At 29.2% G+C, this 24728-nt stretch overlaps 1 protein-coding gene across 1 annotated transcript; it reads left to right on the top strand.

The window, feature by feature from the left end:
- The first annotated feature begins 56 nt into the window (after positions 1–56).
- LOC113369974 (MFS-type transporter SLC18B1-like) lies at positions 57–24728 on the top strand. Its single transcript, XM_026610608.1, has 12 exons — positions 57–237; positions 8067–8256; positions 16537–16617; positions 17661–17901; positions 19124–19197; positions 19275–19491; positions 20313–20403; positions 21056–21290; positions 23207–23302; positions 23367–23462; positions 23519–23687; positions 24260–24728. Exons 2-12 carry the CDS (start codon positions 8069–8071, stop codon positions 24572–24574), a joined length of 1803 nt encoding a protein of 600 aa, XP_026466393.1. The 5' UTR covers positions 57–237; positions 8067–8068; the 3' UTR covers positions 24575–24728.

The following is a 24728-nucleotide window of genomic DNA, read 5'->3' as shown; positions in this document are numbered from 1 at the left end:
TATAATACGAATTCTTGTCAATTTTAAATTTCCGGTATGCAATATGTATGCATTCATACAACAAATAAATTACCCGGTGCACAATTATGCAGTGCTGTTATTTAAAAGATAATGACAATTGCATAATAATTAGAATATATCATAAACATATTCATTAGTCATTTTGTTTTTAAGTGAAAAATATGTGCATAAAGTTGCTGCTGAATAGAAGTCGGATTTTCTCAATAATATAGAAAAGTGAGTACATTGACAAAATTTTTTGGTGTAGATAATTTATATAAATTTGATTTTGTATAGATTTAGTATGAATTTTAATATGTTTTTTAATTAAGAGTGATTATAATAGCTGGTTGAAGATGTGCTCGAAACATCTTTAGATATGTTTTGTTGACATAGAATTGTGTTCTTCAATATGTAACAAAAATAAGCAAAGTTATGTTCTATTTAGTGTAAATATTCTAATAATTTATAATGCGAATGGAAGTTTATATATTTATTAGTTTACAAACTTTAGATACATTATAAAAACATTGTCTCAACTAACAATTTTATTGTAGGTCAAAAAATCTGATGCTAATTTAAGTTTTCTCGATATTTCAAATAATTCTCAATCGTTTGAGGCCAAAATTGATAAATGTATGTGTGTGTATATGTGATGTGAGCCAATATTTAGCATTTTGTTGAGTTTTCTCTAAACTGGCTATTTGACTATCGGCCGAGCCGTTTCTTTACAATTATATATGTATATGCGTGAAATTTTGCATCCATATTTTAGTCTAAAATCCTGAACCGATTTTAAAAATTCAAAAACCTTTCAAAAAGATATTAGTTAGGAAAGTGCTGATTAGTGTTTGTTGAAGATCCGCCGCGCCGTTTCTTCGTGATTAGTTGTGTAAATTTTTCTTTTGACGATAAACCTTTTTGCGATATTTGAGGTCATTATTTCAAAGAACATTCTAAAATATTATGGGGTTACGAAAAGTGGTTTAATAAATAACTAGTGGTGAATTGCAACGTACTTCCCGTACCGTAATGATATTCGAGGAATATTAAATGTTTTCAAATAGATTATTTTTTCAAATACTGTAACCTATAAATATTTACAGAAAACTAAATAAACAAAACTTAATCAATCGAATTTAAAATGAAGGACATTGTCTAATATTTATAAGAATTATATAAACTGAAGTTCAACGTTAAAATTATTTATTTTAAGTATATAGTGAAAAAAATAAAATTCGTAAGGAAAAAAATTAAAATTCGATTTATTGTCGACATTCAACATATTTTTTTTTTTTTGAAAATTAAAAAAAAAGTTTTCTTTTGCCCAAAGCAATCGCTTCATCAGCACAAGCAGAAAGTTTTTTAAATCATTCAAATCGGATGCTTAATTCTCTCAAAAACTGCCATTTTTTGGACATTCAATTCGGAATCTCCGAAACTGCTGGACCTGCCTTTGCTAAAAACTAATCACCAGTTCTCCCTGTCATTGCAAAGATCAGCAACAAAAAGTTTTTTCAATCAATTGCGTACATTTCGTTTAGTGTTTGATGAAAGATTTTTTTTTATTATTATTATTTTTGAACAGCAATCAGAACCTAATAGTCCTATAAGCTGTTGTGCTTATTTTGACTTAATACTAGTCTGTTTGACAGATGGCAACCCAATCAGTTGTCACATCTTTGTATGATATATTATTATTACAATTTCTGTAATAGGGCGAGTATTTTTAATGCTGCAGCAATGCCGGGCAAGGGCTATTTTCACTTGGAAACATTTTGCTATCTATATTTCCAAGTGAAAATCGTACTCACTGCTGCCTGACAACAGGCTGCACGAAGTGGGTATCGAACCCGGGACCTCTGAAACAAGTTCCGTCGCTCTTAACCGCTTACCTACGGGCGAACCCTTGTTGAAAGATGGGAATTTAAATCGAAAATTTTGTTCATATAGTTTTTATTTATTGCTGCATCTCATGCTCACAAAAACTTATCAGCTTTTTATGGCGAAGAAGATTGAAAAACGACAGTGTTAAAATTTGTTGGCTAAATTAAAAAAGCGTCAGTGTTAAAATTATTTGTTCTGGTGATTTTTCTCTCGAAGATGAGATACGCTCCGGTCGTACAGTTCCAGTTGATTACAAAGAAACTGTCTACTTTTACATTCACCACCTAGCCGAACACGATGTCTACATTGAACTACTAACAATTCAGTTGAAGAAAACCGGCAAAAATGGACAACCGAAACAGTGAACTATTCCGACATTGACATCACATATATTTGGCCACTTGGAAAAAATGATTGAAGCTTGGTCGGGATGTTTTGCCATATCCACTATATAGTCCTGAACCTTCCGATTACCTCTTGTTTAGATTTTAAACTCCTTGTATGGTTATCAATTCAATGATTAAGATGGTGTCAAATTGAACCAGATTCAGTTTTTTGCTAAAAAAAAAAACAAAAATTGTTTTAAAAATAGAAAAATGATGCTCCTTGGAAGATGACAACAAATCATTGACGAGTTTAGTTCCATGATATAATCTGTTTTTTAACACACTTGATTTTATATTATTCGATTGCAATTTTATACAATATAGTTGTCATAAACAATAATATAATAATAATTGTTGAACAAGTTATGTTTCATGGCCAACATTACAAATTAAAAATGTCCGATCTTGAACATTAAAGTAGCAGATGCGTAGTTGTGGTAAATGCTTGTTCTATATTCAAATTGACATGAAAAAATACAATATATTTCTCTATAACAATTCTTTAACATTTCCGTTAATATTATTTTCCATCGATCCAACAAATAAACATCGTATTGTTAAATCAACAATTGTGTGAAGATCGCTGATAAATCGCCTATCTTTGATAAAAACTCAACTCTGGTGTTCGTTATCAAAATGAACAGTCTTGTCAAAACATTCGTCGTCGGATTATTTCATTCAAGTTACGAAAGTCGTTCGATTAGCACCGATCAATTAAATTAATTAATTTTTAAGTGAATAATATATGTCTCGTTAGATATTTCTAACATTTTTTAGAATTAACTCGTTGCAGTGTCGGGGTAAATGATGATAGTGCTATTTGGCGAATGTTTGGTCAATAGAAACATTGTGATATCAAAAAATAAAACTTTTTATAAACAGTTTTCGATAAGAACTCATTTAGTGTTACGTTATTGAAGGAAACAATTGTGTTTTTATACTATAACAAAAAAAAGTTATCATCGTCACAAGACAGTTATCACAGTATGTATTTGTTTATTGTACCTTTGCTATCTGCTTTATTAACGCACATGGCTTTTGTGTCGTGCGATTGCATTTTAAAATTATCAACAAATGCAAATTATTCCAATTCAATGTATTTAATACTCATCGTATTTAAAATTAGTTCCATTTAAATATGGTATAAATGTATGAATATCAAAGACTTCGAATTAAAAAACATATTTAATCCATACTCAGGGCCGGTCCTGGGGTCCTTAGCGCCCGCATGCAACTTTTTTTCTAGCGCTAAAACTAAACTAAACAGTTTGGGAACCTTTGGTTTAGACAATGATCTTTTTTTATATGCAAAGTTTCATTAGAATGGTAAAAAACTCCCTGCTGATTTTTGTCAAAATCTAATCGGCATGAATCCTAAATGATATCTTTTGAACAATTTTTGACTTTTCAAAATTGATTCTGGATTTTTTGCTAAAATATGTACTAATCAATAATATATCAATATTAACTCCTATCGCAGGTTATGTTTAACAATAATTATAAAACAGAGACCATAATACATAGAAAATAATTATAAAATTATTTAAAATAAAACTTACAAAATTGGCGCCAAATGTCGATACCTAAAAATTTACTTATTACTACTACTTTATTTTGTCATTTCAATTTTAAATAATAAATGTAAAAACTTAACATGTACTTTTGTTTTGAATGTATGATACCAAACTTTAGTACAGTTAGAAATTCTTAAAAAAAAATCTATATGAGGAGTCCACGACATAAAAAATTTTGGGATTCTTTGGTTTAGACAATGAACTTTATCTATATGCAAAGTTTCATTATATTAGAAAGGTAAAAAAAGTCCCGGCTGATTTTTGTCAAAATCTAATTGACATGATTTCCAAATTATGTCTTTTCAACAATTTTTGATTTAAAATTATTCTGGCATGTTATATGATAATTATGAAGAAACGGCTCGCTCAGTCTATAGTTGCGCAATCTAATCAATCCTTTTATTGTAGTATGTTTTACTTTCTTTTGATTTTTTACATTAAGTTTCATTTCCATATACAAGGCATACATTTGATTTTTGCGCATCAGTTTCCGAGCGCTATTTTCAGTTAGAAAAATATTATTGGCCTCTATTTTCAAATAAAAACCGATATCGTTGCTGTATGATGCAAGGTAGATTACGCGTTTAATAAATATTTCGACGAATAGCAAAATGTTCAAAATATTAGAATTAAAATGTCTTGCCGAAAATATTTTTTGCGCTAATCTATAAAAAATCGCCTGAAAAATGAGAATAATTTTGATATCTGACAAACAAAGCATCAAACTGAAGCATTTCTAAAATGCTGTGTTTTCAAAATTCTTTATAAAACTATCAGAACATTTTCGTTATAAAACAAGTGTAAGAAAACATTTACTATTAAATATTTTAAATTCCAATCCAAGTTTATCAACGTTTCATATGCCTTGGTGAGATGTACCATCCAATGATCAACCGTGAGTACTGATAAGATATATATATATATATATATATATATATATATATATACATATATATATATATATGAAGCATTTAAAAAATCAGAGGAAAATTTTCTCGTTTTTCTACAATGTAGGTAAACATTGTTTGTTTACCCTAATAAAATATCAATCGCGCGTCACAAATTATACGTGAATACCTGTCTATCTAGTTATCTCCAATCTCATAACTTTTTCATGACGTTAAAAGGCGATATAATATAATTTCAAACTGTTTTGAGTCATAATTCATATATTATCGATGCAAAGTACGTATTAAAATCATTGATTTTGAAATTTTTGGAGCTTGCTTGGAAATCCGATTTGCTAATTTTATGTTTTTTCAACGTTTTCACTTTATTTTGAATCGAACAAGCCTATTTTTGTCCTCTCATTGGGGTTCTCAAAAACGGCTGAACCGATTCCAAAAAAATAAATGCCATTGGATAAATGTTAATAATTTTTGGTTAAGTTTAAATAATAAAACAAGTTTTCTTATACGAAAAGCGCAAACATTTTTGTCCACATTTTAGCCAAAAATCCTGAATCTATTTGAAAATTTCTAAACCAATTCGAAAGATAGATCACGTTTCTACGTAATTGATGGTTAAACAATTTTTCGCGCGTTTCTAATAAAAAAATAAATTTCTAATAAAACTTAATATAGGACCTGGTCTTAATAAACTAAAACATTACAGTCCGACGAAAAGTGATTTATTCAACTATTAAAATTAATTAAAATTAAGAATAATCAGTTGGGCTTTAAGAAAATATTCCGAGTATAAATTGGGCATGTGTTCGTTTTTTAATAATGTGTAATACAAAAGTTTGCTCAAAATTGAATAATCTGCAATAGTTTCTTTTATAATATGACGCTCTACAGCAACTAGATATATATTGTTGTCTTATTGATTAAGTAAATTATTTAAACATATCAGGAAGTGCAGCAAGCTGCCTTAATGGTAAAATGCCACTTACAACTAGTTCCATCATTGTTTAACCGAATATGACTAATCACCTTAACAGCAAAAAGCACAACACCTGACTTAATAATAAAAAATATTCTATATTACAATGAAATGAATGGAATGTTTGCAGTCATTGTCAAAATGGCTTAGTAGATAAAACAAAATTATTTTAACATCTTGGAATGAAATTTTATAAAATATTTCTAGAATTAATTTCCGTGTAAATATATAAACAAATAACCAACAACAATGTTGAGTCATGAATAAGACTAATATAATGGAAAATAAAACAATGTTGTTCATATGTATGCTGTTATATATAGCTTTGTACGAGTGTATTGTTTATTTTTATTTGCATAATTTGCTATCTGTTTGTAGAATTTATTTGTATACATAGATGTCCAACTAAAAACAAATTAGTGCCTTAAACAAATATTTGTTTTGTTATCTTTATAATTTATAAAAATGTATTTTTGGGTATTTTCAAAACTTCTAATTATTGAGGAAGTTTTACATCATATATTGTACCACTACTCATACTTTTATTACATTTAAAGCTCACTCTAAAATTTGCAGCTATTATATGTAATTTGTTGACATATCTAAAATTACATATTCTTATCTGAAATATTCAGTTTAATATTGTATTTATATTTTATGTTAACATATTTAGAATAGTAATAATATAATTGCAATGCACAGTTGATAAATTATTAGAATGTAAATTTAGTAAATTAGTTTGCATTCACAACATATAAATCTATACCATAATTGTCATGTCATGCCATAAGTCATTTTTTTTAAATATTACTTTTTAAAAAAATATTTAATTCTAAGGACTCGCCCAGAGGTAAGCGGTTAAGAGCGACGGGGCTTGATTCAGAGGTCCCGTGTTCGATACCCACTTCGAGCAGTAGTTGTCAGGCAGTGACAACGAATTTTACGTGGAAATATAGATAACAATATGCTTTCGAGTCAAAATAGCCCTCACTCGGCATTGCTGCACCAATAAAAATATTCGTCCTGTTACAGAAATTGTAATAATGATATATCATACAAAGATGTGACAACTGATTGGGTTGCTATCTGTCAAACAGACTAGTATTAAGTCAAATCAGCATCACAATTGTGGATAAAAAATTGTATCCAAACGTACACACACACATACATCCATTTTTTTTTTCAATTAATGCCAAAATGTTCAGAAACTTGAAATGTAAAGATATATAAAAATGTTTATATAAGATGTAAGATATGCATCTATATAATAAATAACTTCATGTGCTACAAACTTTCTTGCAAAATCGATAAATCCTAGGTGATGATCGATCTAATTTGTTTACATATTTAAATATCGGACTCTAAAATATATTTTGAAAATTGTATAACTAGACATATTAGTTCAACCAATAGTTAATGTTGGTTAATTATATATATATATATATATATATATATATATATATATATATAATATAAGCTCAAGTGAAAATCAGCTTTCGTTGGTATAGCTTCATGCATAATAATAAAAAGTCAAGAAATACTTCGAGTATAGTTACTTATAGCCACAACTAGATTGGACAATAACTGGTTTTTCAAATCCATTCAAAAAGCCATACAATTATCAAAACAATTTATTAATGTCTCAGTGTAATTAAAACAAATTTTAATTAAAAGTATAACAAGAAAAGTTATTTTGTAATTTACCTTCAAATATCTAATTATCAATCAAATTGTCGCACATCTCTAAATTTAATTGATCTTGATACCAATTTTCTAAATAAAGGACAACAAAAGTAAATATTTGAAATGTAACATATTATCATATGTTACTGAAATGTAACATATTAGCAATCATAATATTTTTAAAATATTTTACAAAAACTAAAACGTTTATACTTGAGTTGCTCTTTTACCTTGAGTACAGCAAAAGTATCAAAATGTTAGAGAAATTTATCTTTACTTCGAGAACATCATGTAGTAATATTTTCGATTATTATTTAAAACGATTTTATGTAATAACTGCATTTGCCTTAAATCTCAAAACTATTCGCTTTAGAATAAATTCTCGTAGCTGTGAAATTAAATTTTGGAACAAAATTTTGGCAGATTATGTATGACAGTAACTTCTAAAAAAACATTGTTTTTTATATATTCTTATTTAATTCATGATGTTTATTTTGTATACTTTTTCACTCTACTTTTATCATTTAGTATATTTTTTATTATGCAAACAATTTGTCACAATACTAATTTATAAGTCTTTAATAGGTGAATATTGAAAATGAGGATTTTATGATGGCTACTTTTGTTTATATTTGCAATTCATTTTTTTTAGAAATGGTTCAGGCTGACCCAACGTGCAGCCTCTGGCTGGACAAAAACATTGACAGCAGACGAGGATCTGATTTTTCCCGCCTGGACTTCGACACGAGTTCAATGTTTGAATCGAATGTCCAGTTGTCAAGTTCATTAGATGTCATCGACTGGTCAAAAACTAAAATTCCCAAACGGACTAGTATCAACAGGTAAATTTGTTGGAAAGTGTTTTTTTTCTTTATTAATAATTAGCAATCAGAATAATTTCTATGAGCTAGCAAATTCTATGGGCTAATTGTGTGACGTCAACATAAAAAATAAAAATAAAGTATATAAAAAACAAACAATAATAAAGATACGAAACAAAGGTGGTAGAAAGTATTAATTATTTTTATAAAATCTAATTATTATTGCAAATTCATTTTTGTAAATAAGTTTAATTTATACTCACTTTATACTAGCTTTGAAAGTTTAGTTACGTTTTATGTCAATGGATAATAAAGTGTTTTTTTTAATAAAGCGAGGTATCTAATTTTCTATTTTAAGTAGGTAAATATGACATTTATTTCAATGCACAACCGTTATTTGATTAACATTTATTAACTTTTTTGATAATTTAAAATTTCAGAAATTATTTCTTGTTTTGTTTAAAAAATTTTAAACAAAACAAAACGGTTTAAATTTTGTTTAAAATTTATGAAATGAAATTTCAATTTAACAAATATAGAGAAACGCATAGGCAAATGTGTTGTAGCACTTATAATAGCGAGGCTCGGGTAATTTGTCTAGTAACCTGATAACTCGATCATGTCTTTCAAAAAATCATATATTTTATGATTTTTTAACTTATAGTTGTAGTAATCGCAAAAAAATCGAAAATTAAAATATTGGGTGCTATATTTAGAATTCTGGTATACTATTATTATTTTTTTATTTCGAAAGCACTTTTCACTCAAATAACTTATTATCAACAAAGTCAAAAATGTTCAAGTACTGACTTATTCTATAGGTGGTGTTTTTTTTGCTCTATTTTCGATTTTCTCCCACATTTTTTTCTTTCTCTTAAATATTTTCAAGAACATGATATTTAAAAATCTATCTTTAACATAGTAACCAGAAACAAAACTAGTTGGTATTGGTATTTAGCCTTGAGGCAAGTTACATGAACTCCTCGATTTGTGTAAATAATTGACTTAATCCATGATAGATAAATTAATTTTTGAGTAGTTAAAAATATTCGAAGTGGATTTATTACACATTATTAAAAATCGAACACGTCAACCCGGTCGGAATATTTTATAAAAGCAAATTTTCAAAAATCAATAATTTTTATAATTGATCCAGTTTTTTGTAGGACTTTAATTGTTTAGCATGTTCATTAAGACCAAGTACTTTATCGTTATACCAAGTGAATCGTATAATTTTAATTTTAACAAATGTCAAAAGAACTACACATTTTCTCAAACTTTGATGAATTTTTAAAATTAAACTACTTCTTGTAAGGCAGTAATATTTGCAGTAAAAAAAAATCCATAAAAATCGGCTTAAATTTTTTTTTCAACAGTTAATTACAAGAAAACGGCTCGGTAGATTTTCACCTTAAACTAATCAGTATCATTCCCAACTACTATTTTTCCAACAGTTGTTGTATTTTGAAATCGATTCATTAGTATAGTATGAGTTTAAATGTGGACGAAAAGTTTAACACTTTTTTCCAAATTACAAAGAAACGGCTAGGCCGATCGTCGCACAAGCCTGAGAAACGTTAATCCTCATCGAGATACATCAAATGGTTTTTAATTACTGAAATCGGTTTAGGCGTTTTTGAGCAAACGTCGATGAAAGTTCTAATTTTGACAAATGCCAAAAAAGCGATACTAATTTTTGCAAACTTTGACGAATTTTTAAAGCTAAATGAGTTGTCGTAGGGCCGTAATATTTTAGTACGATCTAGAAGACTATGGTATCAACCGTCAAAAAATAATGATGAAAATCGTCGATTTTTTTTTTTAACTTTATTACAAGAAAAAGGCTCGGCCGATCTCTACCAAAAGCTAATCAGCACGATTCCCAAACAATATCTTTTGAACGTTTTTTCAATTTTCAAAATCGATTCAGAATTGCGGGCTAAAACGTAGAATTTTTCACTTTTCTGCGATTTATAAAGAAACGGCTTGGTCGATCGTCGCACAAAACTGACAAACAATAGTCCTCATCGAGATAAATCGAATGGATTTTAAATTTTTGAAATCGATTTTGAGAAAACGGCGATTTACGGCAAAAAATCTGTTGATGCACACGCACACACACACATACTTTTTCCAAATTTGGTCTCATTTGATTCAGAATGGCTTGAAACATCGAGAAAACATAAAATTAGCGAATCGGTTTTTCTGATAAAAACATAAACTTTTCCTTCGGGGAGTTAATTATTGCACTAAAATACGCAGTTAGCAATAATTTCGAATTGCTGCATTCTAAAACGCATTAAAGTTTTTTCAGAATGCTTTGAAAAGGGTAACGATTAACTTGATTGATTATGGTTTTTGTTTGCCTCACCATGGATTTGAATGATTATGGTTTTTATTTGTCTCACCATGGACTTCAAGCAAAACTTAAAATAAGAAATATACCTTCCAATAAAAATTAAATACTTGGGTACAATGTAAAAAAATATTTCTGAAATCGAGGATTCTCGAGCCGGAGCCTTCTTGGATCGGGAGACCATGGGCGAGCCCTCATTGGTAACATGAAATCAGTTTATTTCATGTACTCAATCTCTGAAGCAAATGCCTTATGTCTTCTTACATAAGTCATCAGATCATTCAAAGCCACTTTTTTTTTTTCATGTCGAATGCCTACATCGACAGAGCTCTGGCCATATCTTGCTCCTGGTTACTTTGTATCTCTATTGAATATATATTCACATGAATTGTTTAGTTTAATTGAGTGTTATAAAAATATCATATAATGTACATTTCGATGCAGGTTTTTCCGTTTCTGGGATAAGTATGTGGGAAAGAAATTGTAAAAGCATTTTGTATCAAAATTTTATTTTGAGACTACAAACAAGAGCTGAAGTTGATTACGTATACGTATCGGAAAATATGTGCAACTTGCCTTGGGCAAAATGCTACTTACAACTAGTTTAAAAATATCAAAATTTGTTTTATTCAACTTCTTTGCGATGTTAATAATTAATTAAATTAGCAGTAAAAGTTAAGTAAGCAAGAATTATTGATCAGGTAGATATGGCATTTCATGATTATCTTCAAACAGTTATTTTTATTTCCGTATAAGGTAATGTCAATTATAGCCTCTTGAACATATCTATAGCTTGATATGTGAAGTAGTTCCTATCTGCCACAATGTCGCAGAGTTGATAACATTATCATATGAATTTTATTACTAGGTGGATATCAAAATTAATTTGGATCATAGATTTTATCTCGTTTAATTATTCATAAGTTTAATTTAAATAATCTTTCTCGCCATCTCACTGCAAACCAGAAAACTTTATATCTATCATGTTTCTAATTCATGTTGATATATCAGAATTGTTGAGATATCATACACATGTTTACATGGACTTTCAGCAGAATGAGTAACTGTAAACGCTCAAAGATCAGATTTTTTCAAAGCATTCAAATAGGTATTTAATATGCTGTGGTTTACGATGCTTATTTCTAGAACTCTAATAGAATGTAATCTAATGTTTGCCTCTATTCTCCAAGATCTATATCGATTTTATTTAGAAGGCTACACTTTGTTCGTTCTTTCTAATTGTAGTATTGCAGCAATGCCCCCAAAGGCCTCCTATGGAAATATATTCGGGTCAACAGTTTCAACTGAAAACTAATATGAATACTGCTTAAACTCGAAATTTGAGGTTTACATCATTTCAAAATGTATATTTTAATTTTAATACAATTTATCACATAAGGAGTCGTAGGATCTTGGGATTTTAATGCAATACAAGATATCACACAAGGATCCGTAGACATAAATCATAATGTCATCGAATTTTATTAATTTAAACATTTTCCAATTATAATAAAATTAGACAGAAAGCACAATAAATTTATAAAGAATGGAAATTGAACTTTTAGATTTGAAAGAACTATCTAATATGAAATTATTTTAACACTAAGCCTACCGACAATTTTGTATAAATGCCTATAGTGCGCGGTCAACATGACCGATAATTAAAAAGTTATCTATTCCATTATTCAATTCTAATAAATACCGATTTGTTGCATAATGTATATGTAGAAAAGAAATTCTCAAAGTTTACTTGAAATTTATTTTTATATAATTTATAAAAATTTTGTTTATAAAAACCAATTAAAGTAATTTTTATACAGTATATTATAGACATACATAATAAACTTCATTTGGCTTTCTCACATAACAAAATATTTTGAATCTTTATAAATAAATATGTTCAAATGTTTATCTAACGCACAAATATTTGTTGTATTATAACTTTTGAAAAATTTTGTTTAACCAGTTTTTCGTAGACCTAAATTCAAACTTTGAAAGTGCCAAAAATGTTTTTTGAATTAGTAAAATCGGACGCTCCGTTCTCTTGAAAACTGAGTTACCATTTTTGGCACTTTTTGCCCCGTATCTTCGGAAAGGCTAGACCTACCTTTGCCAAAAACTAATCAGCACGTCTCTTTAGCAATACGAATCGAATGTTTTTTGAATCACTCAAATCGGTTGATTGGTGTTCCTAAAATCGTCGACTAAAATTTGTATCCGCACACACACACATACATCCATTTTTTCTAAAGTATGCCAAAATGTTCAGAAACCTCTGAAACGTAAAGAAATATAAAAATTTCAATTTTCTTTTTTTGCGATTACTATAACTTGCCCTATGGGAAGTTAAAAATGCCTTCTAGCGATCAAAAATAATCATTAGACATATGCACATCAAATTATCTGATATTTTATAGAGATTTTCATATGTATGTACACATTTTGTGTATTTTTTTGGGTTCCGTACTAAGATTTTTAATTACCTTACAGAAAGTTTCAGCAATTTGCCTTAAGGCACGATGCCATGCACCCCACTAGTTGATGTAAATGATTTCACTTGTCGTTCATACAAAATCTGCCCATTCATTCAGTTGGGTCCAAAATTTTGAAAAACACCTAAAGTGGCCAACTACAACTATTCATGTTGCACTTTTTTATCATCTGATCTGGCACATCTACATCGAATTATGTCCATATTCAAAATCAGACTTGTAAAAGTAATGTCTTTTGATTTATACAATTCGCTTCAAAATCTGTGAAAGGATTCATCAGTGTTAAAACAACGAACATTTCAAGTGGAATTGAACGATCTTTTATTCTTTTCCCAATAAGAAAACCCGTTTATTATATATTTACTAGTGACTTCACACGCCAACCATATCTTTATTCTAAAGTCAGATTTATTTGGTATATATTGTGTAAATCTGTTCCTACCTTTGAAGGAAACAACTGCTGACATGGCATTATTTTCCGGTCATATTGACCGGTAGTTAGGGCGCTAGGCCACATAAGTTTTTTTGGTAAATATCAAAAATAACTAGAAGCAAAGAGTGAAGCAAATATTATCATTATATTCTAAAATATGATATAGAGTTTGATAATGGCATTATGTCAGTTTCACAAAAAGTTTGGAAACGTTCAATATGACCGGCATTGGTAGGTTTAGTGTTAAATTATTATTAGTATACTAGCCGACCCGGCAGACTTCGTCCTGTCAAAAAAATTTGTAATGTGGCGGTGTTTTGTTCCTACCTTTTTTCTATTCTTTGCAAAAAATTATTCTGAACAGAACCGTCACCCTGGTAATAATTCGGTGTGAATTAAAAATAATTAAATAAAACACTATAAGCATTTGAAAGTAAGTAATTTTAATCATGTAAAACATAATTTAAAAATCAGTTCAATTTTCATTCTAGTGCTTTGTGATAAACGATGTTTTTTGTTTGATTACCTGGCTACAGACAACATACAGAAACAGACAACATACAATTTCCCATGTGAGAAACATGGGTTTTTCAAATTAATACCACAAACATTTAATGATACCATAAACGTACTGGAAACTGTAGTCGTTTAATCTCAAATGGCACATCAGTCGGAAACATTGGGATGCACGGTGCGAGAACATTTTCTGCTTTATACTATACTTTCAATATAGTAGCTTCCATCACGTTGTTTGGTAGTTTTTTTATTGCTAACCTTGTGCCGTTGCAAAGGCTCGGTTGGTCGATATTTTGCAACATTATAATTGCCGATCCAACCTTTAATTGAAGATTGGAGGTGACAATCCTAGCAAATCCAGCGAGTTTAAAAACTCCGGTGGATCGTCTTGGTTAGTTGCCGAATTAACTGATTCGCCTGTAATTTGTTCTTGAATTTTGAAATTTAATTCATTTACATCAATGTTTTTGGCTGCCAATACAGCTCATTAATTAATAGAAAGATATTTCTATGTTTATATAAATATATTAAAAATTAGATTATCAAAAACTACACAAAATGTCATGACATAGATCATTGTTTTTTCTACAAATGTCGTTGCCTACTCGATTAAAAAAGAAAAGGGCTGTTTTTAGGGTTTTCCCGGCAATTATTCGTTTTTTTCTCGCCGTAAGAACCATCTTTGGACTTCAACGAGCATTTAAAAAAAATAATTGGCCAAATTGGTCCAGGCGTTGTTGAGTTATGCGCTTACCGACACATTTTGCGATCCATTTTTATATATGACTAGCAAACCCGACGAACTCCGTTTCGCCACCAGATGGTTTCGTGAGAAAGGTGAAGAAATTTTTTGTTTGTTTTATATTTTAAAAGGAAAAATTTGATTTTATCATACAATAGTAACGAATTTATTTTGATTACAAAAATGAAGTGTTTTTTAGTTGAACTTCTCTAAGTAAATGAAAGTGAATCTGCAAATTATCCATTTATGAAAGTGATCTTTGGTAAACCACATTTTTTGTTTTTTGGTCTGACGTTAACACAAACAAAGCGGATGGTTTGCCAACTCGTGAACAGGCAAAGTATAACTGCCCATGTGAAAAACAATGATTTTCTAAATAATCTATTTGAAATTTATCCCGCAAACACTAAGCGATTGGCCTATCGACTTGTTATTGCGAACTGAAAATTGCAATCGATTTAAGTCAAACGGAAGACCAGTCGGAATCATTGGTATGTCACCAAATCGTCAGCAATTTTTTATTGAATGGTGAAATTCAGGGCGTGTACATCATTATTCTTTGCGGCAAGAATTGCTCGTTGACTTAACCAATCATAATTCTGATAATTCTCACTAATGTCATTACTTGAATTTTTAATTACGGTGCGTGAAGTTCCAGCAATTTGCATTAAGGCACGATGCCATGCACAACTAATTTTCTTAGTTATAAACCTTGCGGAGCTCGAGACCTTTCCAACGAATGCAAAATTGTCGAAATCGGTTCGTGCGTTCTGGAGTTATTTCGTCAGGAAGGAAAACCCGACTTATTTTTATATATATAGAAGATTATATTGATATAATGATGGTCTACTTGAATTACAGTCTAATATTTATGTGAATTTTAGTGGAACATGCGATATTTGACATATGCACATTTTATTATTCATTTTGAAATGACTAATGCATTGATCGGCAGACCAATATCGTGTTACTGTATGTGATTATTGTAACCATAATTGCAATAATTACAGAGAAATTAAATAGCGTGACATGTATAAATAAAAACATCACTGGATTCTAAATACTTATTTGCCCCATTCCAATAGCACTATTGTTATCAAGCTATGTTTCTGGATTAATGTTATAGAGATAAAAATTAAACTCTATGTAACTTTTATTGTTAATTAGTTATATTAATTCAATTTTAAACATACCTGACAACAGCTCTGACATATTATGGTTTAAAGGAGAACCGAGAGAACCTTAGGTTTACTCTTCTGGGATTTTGATAAAACTTCGCATGGTGATAGAGTTGATTGTCAAAGCGAGCATTCAAAATATTATAGCCCTAGGAGAAGTGCATAAATTATAAAAAGTAAAGTTAGGTTTGGCATATATATATATTTTGATGAGTATTTTGATTCGGGCCGTAACACCAAGTAAAAAAAAAACTAAAGCAGTTGTAAAAAAGCTATATTTTATACTTTTATCATGGAAATACATTAAATTATAGATTTATAAAACATTATATTTCTGAAACGCTTTTAGCTCATTAACTTTGGTTCTAATTTCATTTTCCACCCGGATCATCTACCTATACTGACCTCACTGTACTAAAATGAATCTAGCTAATGGATATACTATTTTTACACTATTTATGTTTTTCTACTTATGATACTATATTTCATAAAATATAGTTAAACTTTTCAGTGATAATTTAAATCTAATGTCATTGTTCAAGAATGACATGAATTGTCAATATTAATGCAGAATATTTTTGCAGAGGATCGCTGAGGAGCAAATCATTATGTATAATTAGACCAAAAGATTACACATTAATGGAAATTCGGAGGATAAGGGAAAGGTAATACAATATAGGTATTTATGCATAAATCTTAAAAAAAATATAATAAAGTACTCATTGATGTATACTTATTGATAGAATAAAGCCGATAAACTAATTCAAACGAAAGATTTTCAAATTGGCAAAATCCTCACATGCTTTCGGTTTGTATAAGGAAGTGTTCTTAATTTAACTGCTTATTGGATTAATATAAAAGTATCAGCAAAATTTCTTTGCAAATGAAAGTTTTTGGGCTTTAAAATTTCTGTCCCATTGAAAAAGCTTCGGTTCTTAGTCTTTGCAATCTTACATATTATGGTAGATTTTTTAGTGATTTGTTGGTTTTTTGTTTTTTATTATAAAAATTTAAGCCATAAATTGGAAAATTGTAAACCAGATCAAAGAATCAAAAAATTCTGAAATTAAAATTTTCACCAAATTCCCAAATTCAGAACTATTCAATATTCTGTAAAAACAAAACAAATATAAACTAGTGAAACTAGTGGTAGATGGCATCGTGCCTTAAGGCAAATTGTTAGAGTTTTTGTACGTGTGTCTTTGTATTCAATAATTCAAAAAAATCATTTGTATAGTCAAAATGAAGTACTGATTAATTTTTTTGGAAAGCAGATCTTCTGGTTTTGGAGATCGAGTGAAAATGCAAAAGAAATTCCATTTGGCGATCAAAAATGATCATTGGACATATGATCAACTAATCATCAGATATTTTATAGAGATTTTAATAATAAGTATGAATTTTGCTTACATTTTTATGGGTATACGCACCAATGTTTATCCGTTATTTTATCTGTAAAAGCCAAGCAGCACGATTGTTTTGAAAAAAAGTTTAGAATTTTCAAAAAAAATCAAATTTGTCAAAAGTCTTATTTTGCCAAAAATTCTCGAAAATATCATTTTTTCAGTTTTCAAAAGAGTTTGAAGCGTTTTTAAAAAAATCAGTGTTTGGTACCGAAAGTATCAGCAATTCGCCTTAAGGCACAATGCCATCTGGTTTTATTTACAAATAAACCATAAATTTGATTTAATTCATATTCCAAATTTAGATTACTTCGGACGCAACCTCATCCAAAGCCCTCTGTCATTTACAACTTGGGCTCGAGACAACGTATTACTCTGGCAGTTTTAGCGCTGGTGGACTTCATCTCTTTCTGCTCCATGAGTGTTATGGCCCCATTTTTTCCCCAAGAAGCGGAAAGGAAAGGGCTTACTCAGACGGAAACAGGACTAGTGTTCAGCTTTTATGCTTTGGTTATGTTTGCAGCTTCACCTCTTTTTGGAAAGTTGGTTAGTTCTTATTACTTTCAAGAGTTTAAAATATAGTATGTACATGATAATATGAAGAAATTGTTGTTAAAATAGCTTGTACCTCACATAGTATGTTTGTCAACTGAGGTGGACAGCCGTCCCAAAAGTGTTAAAACTCGTATAAAATACACTGCCAAAAAAGAACTTTATCAGTCTCCTCAATTATACTATCGTTTCACAATTAAGACTAAAATGAATCAACTACATTATTGTTTACTTTCTATGTCAATGTGTACATTAATCGATAAAAATATAGAGCCACAAATCCAATAATTAAATATGTAATAAACGTGGCAAAAATAATGTAATAATTTCGGACAGAACTTTTCAGCAGACCTAATATTTGTATATAGCAATTAGAAGTTTGATCTAAAAATTATTCTCAAAGGTGAACTGATGAAACCTAGGCTCATAGTAAATTACTAAAACATTTTATAATTTTAAGAAACTGCATTTGTCAGATAATTTTAATACAGTTTTAAAAGAGCTTTAACAGTAAGTTGACTATATCTATGTTATGAATATTATAAAAAAACACTTTCAGCTGATAAAACTGAATGATGCACAAACTGAATACATTATTCGGAAATGCAGAATAGAAAACAGAATTTACTGTTCTGATGATTAAACCAGATGCAGATCATTGCATTGCATGTTTCTAACATTGCATGAAAACTAATTTAATAACATAGAGATGAATCAGAATTAATAGCAGGTTCTTTAATTATGAGACCTAAAATAGTCTTTATTAGTGTTTATTTTTGAATACTTTTGAAAGTATGTCCGGTTGAATATTTGAGGATTGATAAATATAAAAATTCGGTAAATTCTTTGGATGCATCATCTTCAAATTTATTTTGCATTTGAGCTCTCGGGCGATTATAACAATCCATTTATTTGTCCAATATATACACATTAAATCATATATATAATGCCAATTAAGCGTGATATAATTTGATTCATGTTTGCCCTTTTGATAAATAATCGGTATGATAATCTTTGAAATAAGTTAGTTTTAAACCAAATTGCCATCCAAGCTTTGTTAAATTTTCTAGTAAATTACATCACTACTAGTAAGAATCCACTCTCTTGATTCTTATTAAGAATTTATGTTTCATATCAAATCCTAAAATTGGCAATGCTGAAATATATTTATTTTGTCTGAATTTTTCAAATATTTTAATAAAACTTATTTTTGCAGCTACCTAAAATTGGGGCAAGATTTCTTTTTCTTTCCGGATTGTTTATAGCAGGTGGTTGTAGTGTGGTTTTTGGGTAAGATATTAATATACATAAAAAATAAACAAAACTCTCACTTAACTAAAAAAAATAAAATGCATTTTTTGTTACAGCTTATTAGAATATGTAGAAGATCGAAAACTATTCATGATTTTCTGCTTTTTTGTTCGTGGTTTGGAGGCTTTGGGAGCTAGTGCATATTCAACGGCCAGTTATGTTTATGTAGTTGCTTGCTTTCCTGATAATATAGGAACAGTGCTAGGTCTTCTAGAAACTTTTGTGGGACTTGGAATGTCTATGGGACCTGCTATTGGAGGCTTTCTGTACTCGGTATGCAATTAAAATATTAATAGTTTTATCGGAAATAAATATTCAAATAACACAAAAATTGTGAATTTTGATAAAGGATTCGAAGGCAAATTGCTGGAAAATTAAATGATTTCAAATACACTAGTATAAATACTGTAACTGCCATATTTTATAGGAAAAAAGAGTTTATTGAAGAGTTTAATAAACGACATTTATATGTGTTTACATGAAAAGTAAATAAGTAAAACTTAATCAACCGGGTGAAAATGCAGAACATTATCTAATATTTATATGAATTGTATAAAATGAATAGCAGAGTTAAAATTATTTGTAATTAAGAAAAAAATAATTAAGAAGTGTACAAGTGATCAAAATCCAAATTATTTTCGATATTCAAAAAAATGATTTTTTTTTTAAATTTGGAAATACACTGCCATTTTTTATCAAGACTGGATCCGTCTTCGCCAAAAACTAATTACCACTTTTCTCCATCATTACGAATTGAATGTTTTTTGAATCATTTAAATTGGATGCTTCATTCTCTCAAAAACTCGATTTCTATTTTCTGCATTCTTTGCTTTGTATCTCCGAAACGGCTTTACTTACATCAAGTGAAGATATGCAAAAATTTCAATTTCAATTTTTGGACGATCACAATAACATACCATACGGAAAGTTGAAAAAAAATCAGAATACCCAAGTTTGCATGCAGTATGAATATTGTACAATTAAAACTAACTATTGATAAATTACTGCTTTAATAGTTATTTTTTGATTCATAAATCTTTTTAATTAATATGAAAATATTTCTTTAATTGTCTGATCTGTATTTTTTCAGATAGTTAGGAGGATTTGGTTTACCATTTTATTCTGTTGGCATTCTGACACTATTTGTAGTTCCTGTAACCATGTGCTTATTGCCGCATAATAACGGTGAGGAAACAAAATTTAATTATATTTCCAGATTTATATAACAAAAATATTCTTTCGTTTCAGCTAAGTTCTAGTGATAATTTAAATGCCATTCGCAATTACCAAGTGATTTCAGTTTATTCTAAATATTTTACTATTAATACTAGCCCTTTCCACTCGCGAATTGCAAGATTTATATGGATTTTGCCGCCGGAGCAGCTGCATCCGAGTGGAAAGGGTCAAGTTAATTGGTTGAAATAATATTAATAAAATATTTCATTTAGCAATCTACCTCACGTTATTTAAATACTAATTAGCAGACAGATACATAATCCTTTTAAATTTATATTTTTATAAAACACACACAGTGATAATGATTAGGTTAAAATGAAATCTTTAATTTTTTCGTGAAACTCGTAGCTTACTTATATAACATGCTTCAGATTATGCGATTTGAGTCTCACAAATTTCAGTATTTTCTTTATGCAAATTTCATCCTCTGGTGAGCCACTACATTTTTCCTCCACGCCCTACCTTTTCAACTCAATACCTTTTCTTTGTCATTTTTGACACAGTTACTGTAAATAAATATTTGAATTAAATAGGTTCTGCATATGTGTAAAACTGCGAAATATATAATATGAATAATTACTAAATTTATAATTATTTTTAGATTTAGGTAAAACTAGTAAGCCGGGTTCACTGCTTTTGTTAGCCTATTGCCCAGGAGTCCTGATGACTGGATTGGTTGTAATAGTTGCATCAAGCGCTTGGGGATTTTTAGATCCAACTTTAGAACCACATTTGAGACAATTTTCACTCAGCGCCAAGCAAGTTGGACTGATTTTCTTGCTTTTCTCATCGTTGTATGCTGTATCAAGCTCATTTTGGGGATGGCTGGCCGACAAGTAAATTATTATATTACTACTTACTATTGCTAAATTATACTAGCTATTAAGTTATATTTTAGACAGCAATATATTTTAATACTAATAGATTATTTTTCTAATTACTATGATCAACTTATTTGCGTCTTAAAATAATTAACGCCTTTAAAGCAAATCTTTACATAATCGTTTCACTGATAAAGAGAACCTTAGGATTATTAATCGAGATTTTTTATGAAACTGTGTATGATGATAGATTGTATGGTCAAAACAAATTCTATGACTTATTATAACAATATATATAGTCTACAAATAGTCTTATAAGATGTGGTTTCATTATGAAAACTAATTAAACTTCAGAAAATTAAGCTTTGCGCCATGCGTACGCATGTTACTACAGTTTTTTTTTCTCAATATCTGGAGATGGGCATATTTTTTATTTTTATTTCCGTAATACATCTTTTAAATATTGCAGAAATATTAATTTATCGTCTATATTGTGCACACAAAAAAGTATATATCTGAAAAAATATGTAGATGGATATTACATATATTCTCTGAGTATACGTTCTTTTCAAACCTCATCTATTTTATAGGTATAAACCAAAATTAAAACTAGTTAAGTGTATGGGCATCGTGCCTTAAGGCAAATTGCTGGAACTTCCAGTACCGTAACAAAATGATCGAGTTCAATATTAACAAAATATTAAATGTTTTAAAATACATTTATATAAATATTGTAACATTGTCTATTTATATTTATAAGAATTATATAAACTAAATTGGAAAGTTGAAATTATTTGTTTAAAGTATATTAGAACATAATTAAAATAAAAATCTGAATTATCATCGATATACAAAAAAAAATTTTTTTGAAAAAAAAAAATTGTAGCGAAATTTTTTTTTTCCAAAATCAATTATTTTGTTAAAACAAGCAGAAAGTTTTTGGAATCGTTCAAATAGGACGCTTAGTTCTCTTAAAAACTGTCATTTTTTGCACATTTAGCTCTGTATCTCCGAAACCGCTGGACCTGCCTATGCCAAAAACTAATCACCCCTTTTCCCCGTCATTACGAATTGAATGTTTTCGGGATCATTCAAATCGGACGCTTCGATCTTTCAAAAACTGGATTTCTATTTTCTGCACTCTTTTTTCCGTATCTCCTAATCGAATGGACCTGCCTTTGCCAAAAACTAATCAGCACTTCTCCCTATCAATAGGAATCGAATATTTTTTGAACCATTCAAATCGGTTGATTCGTGCGCCCGAAAACGTGGACGAAAAATTGTATCCTAACATACATACACACTCACACACATACACACGCACACACATCCATTTTTTCTGAGGTATGCCAAAATGTTCAGAAACCTTCAAAACTATTTATAATTATAACTTCAAAACGTCGAGAAATGTAAAAATTTTCAATTTCGATTTTTGGCCCATTACAATAACTTACCCTACGGGAAGTTAATAAATTTTTTGCTAACTAAAAATTTAAGTTATAATTATAAATATATTGTATTTCATTATAATTAATTTAACTGAAAGTATTTTTAAGCACGTGCTTGATTTGATTTTTTTGGATTCATTGAAATTCAATAAAATTATACTTTATCTATATATTAAGGGGACCACACGTCCCGGCTTTTTCTAAAAGCAATATTTGTCCCGGTTTTAGGTGTTTTGTCCCGGATTGTCCCGAATTTTTAAAAATGTTTTGATTGCCAATATTTTTTTAAATATATTTCAAGAAGAAAATTTATAGCGAAAAAATGTGCATATAAATTTTTAGCTCGCCAAACCCGCTTCCCCCGCTCTCACACACATTATAATCCGTCCCGGATTTCATGCAAAAAAAATATGGTTACCTTACTATACAGATAGTTTATGATGATGAACAGAATTAAATGATTAATTTTATTTTTATTTTAAGATTCAACAACCATTGGTCAATGATGTTCAGCGGACTTTTATTATGCTCATTGGGGCTTTTATTACTAGGCCCTTCGCCGTTGTTGCCACTCGAAAGGTAATATTTTGAGATCAATTTCTGAAAATTGAATTTTTGTTCTGAGTTGTGCGTTATTTTTCAGTTCATTATGGTTGAATTTAACATCATTGTCGATATTAGGAATATCGATTGCGTTGGCTCTACTGCCTACCTTTCAATCAGTATTAATGTTTGCAATGTAAGTACTAAAACAGAAATATATTGTATCACCTTTAATAAAATTTATACTTTTAGGGACGCAGGCTGTCCTGATTCAGTGTCCACGTACTCTGTAGTTGCTGGACTGTGGTCATGTATGTACTCCCTTGGAGAAGTTATAGGGCCAACATTGGGAGGAACTTTACTGGAAAAATTTGGGTTTCCTTGGTGTTCTACAGTAATGGCTGGAATTACATTTTCACTTGTAAGTTTATTTAATTAGTAAGTATATTTAAGTAATTATGGACTGAATTTGTTGTAACACATAAATACATCTAATTTATTAGTATTGTGAAGATTGAAATATTTTTATTGTTTTTTTAATTTAGTCAATAAACACTCATATGTAGATATTTCTAACAATAAGGAATGTCATATATTATATATTCCTATCATTTTAATTACAGCAATTATAAGCCTTATGGTGTATGATCAATAAAGCACAATCATAGAAAACAATTTAAGGATAAAATATAAGTAAAAATAATAGTAATATAAATTTGAAAGTACAAAAAATTGTTCATCCGTGCATATTATTATTTTTACAAAAATCGAAAGACTTGATGTGTTTATTCAAATAAACATTTTGTAATGATAAAAAGTATGTTTTTGCTCTATACCATACTTTTTATTATTATCTGTCCAAACATCCAGTGCAGTATAGTTTTTTAGAATTATTTATATCTCACATTCACAACTTAATTACTACATATAGGCACTTGAACTAAATGAAATTCAATTACTGTGATTAAAATAGATATTAATACTATATTTCAGGCTATAGCATCATTTTTTTTCTTTGCCTTTCGATCTCCAAGTAATGCAGGAAAATCAACATGCGATAGTGGAATGAGTGAATATTCTACAATATATGGAACAATGACTGATAGTGATGATAGAGATCCATTATTAACAAAATTTTATGATAGTGATGATGATAACACAAGTCATATTGCATATACGATAGAAAAAATAAATTACTATGAACAAAGCAGGAGGAATGACCAAGAATTTGGCGATTTAGATACTAATCAAATGACTGATGTGAGGGGAACTGTTAACGTAACATCGAGAGGAGCTTGTGAAGTTTAAAATTTGAGTCTGATCGGTATCATTTATATGTTTTATGTACATCCAATAATATTTAGGATGCATGAAATTAAAATAGTTTAAGATAAGTTTTATATTACAATTCAAAATGCTATGAATGATTTATGAATGTTTAATATTCTTGATAATGTATGCT

Source organism: Ctenocephalides felis, unplaced genomic scaffold (genome assembly GCF_003426905.1).
Source record: "Ctenocephalides felis isolate EL2017-DRISC unplaced genomic scaffold, ASM342690v1 CF-g0.4_SCAFFOLD_01492, whole genome shotgun sequence".
Taxonomy (NCBI): Eukaryota; Metazoa; Arthropoda; class Insecta; order Siphonaptera; family Pulicidae; genus Ctenocephalides; species Ctenocephalides felis.
Note: the sequence above shows the minus strand (reverse complement) of the source record. Positions and strands in the feature narration are given on the sequence as shown.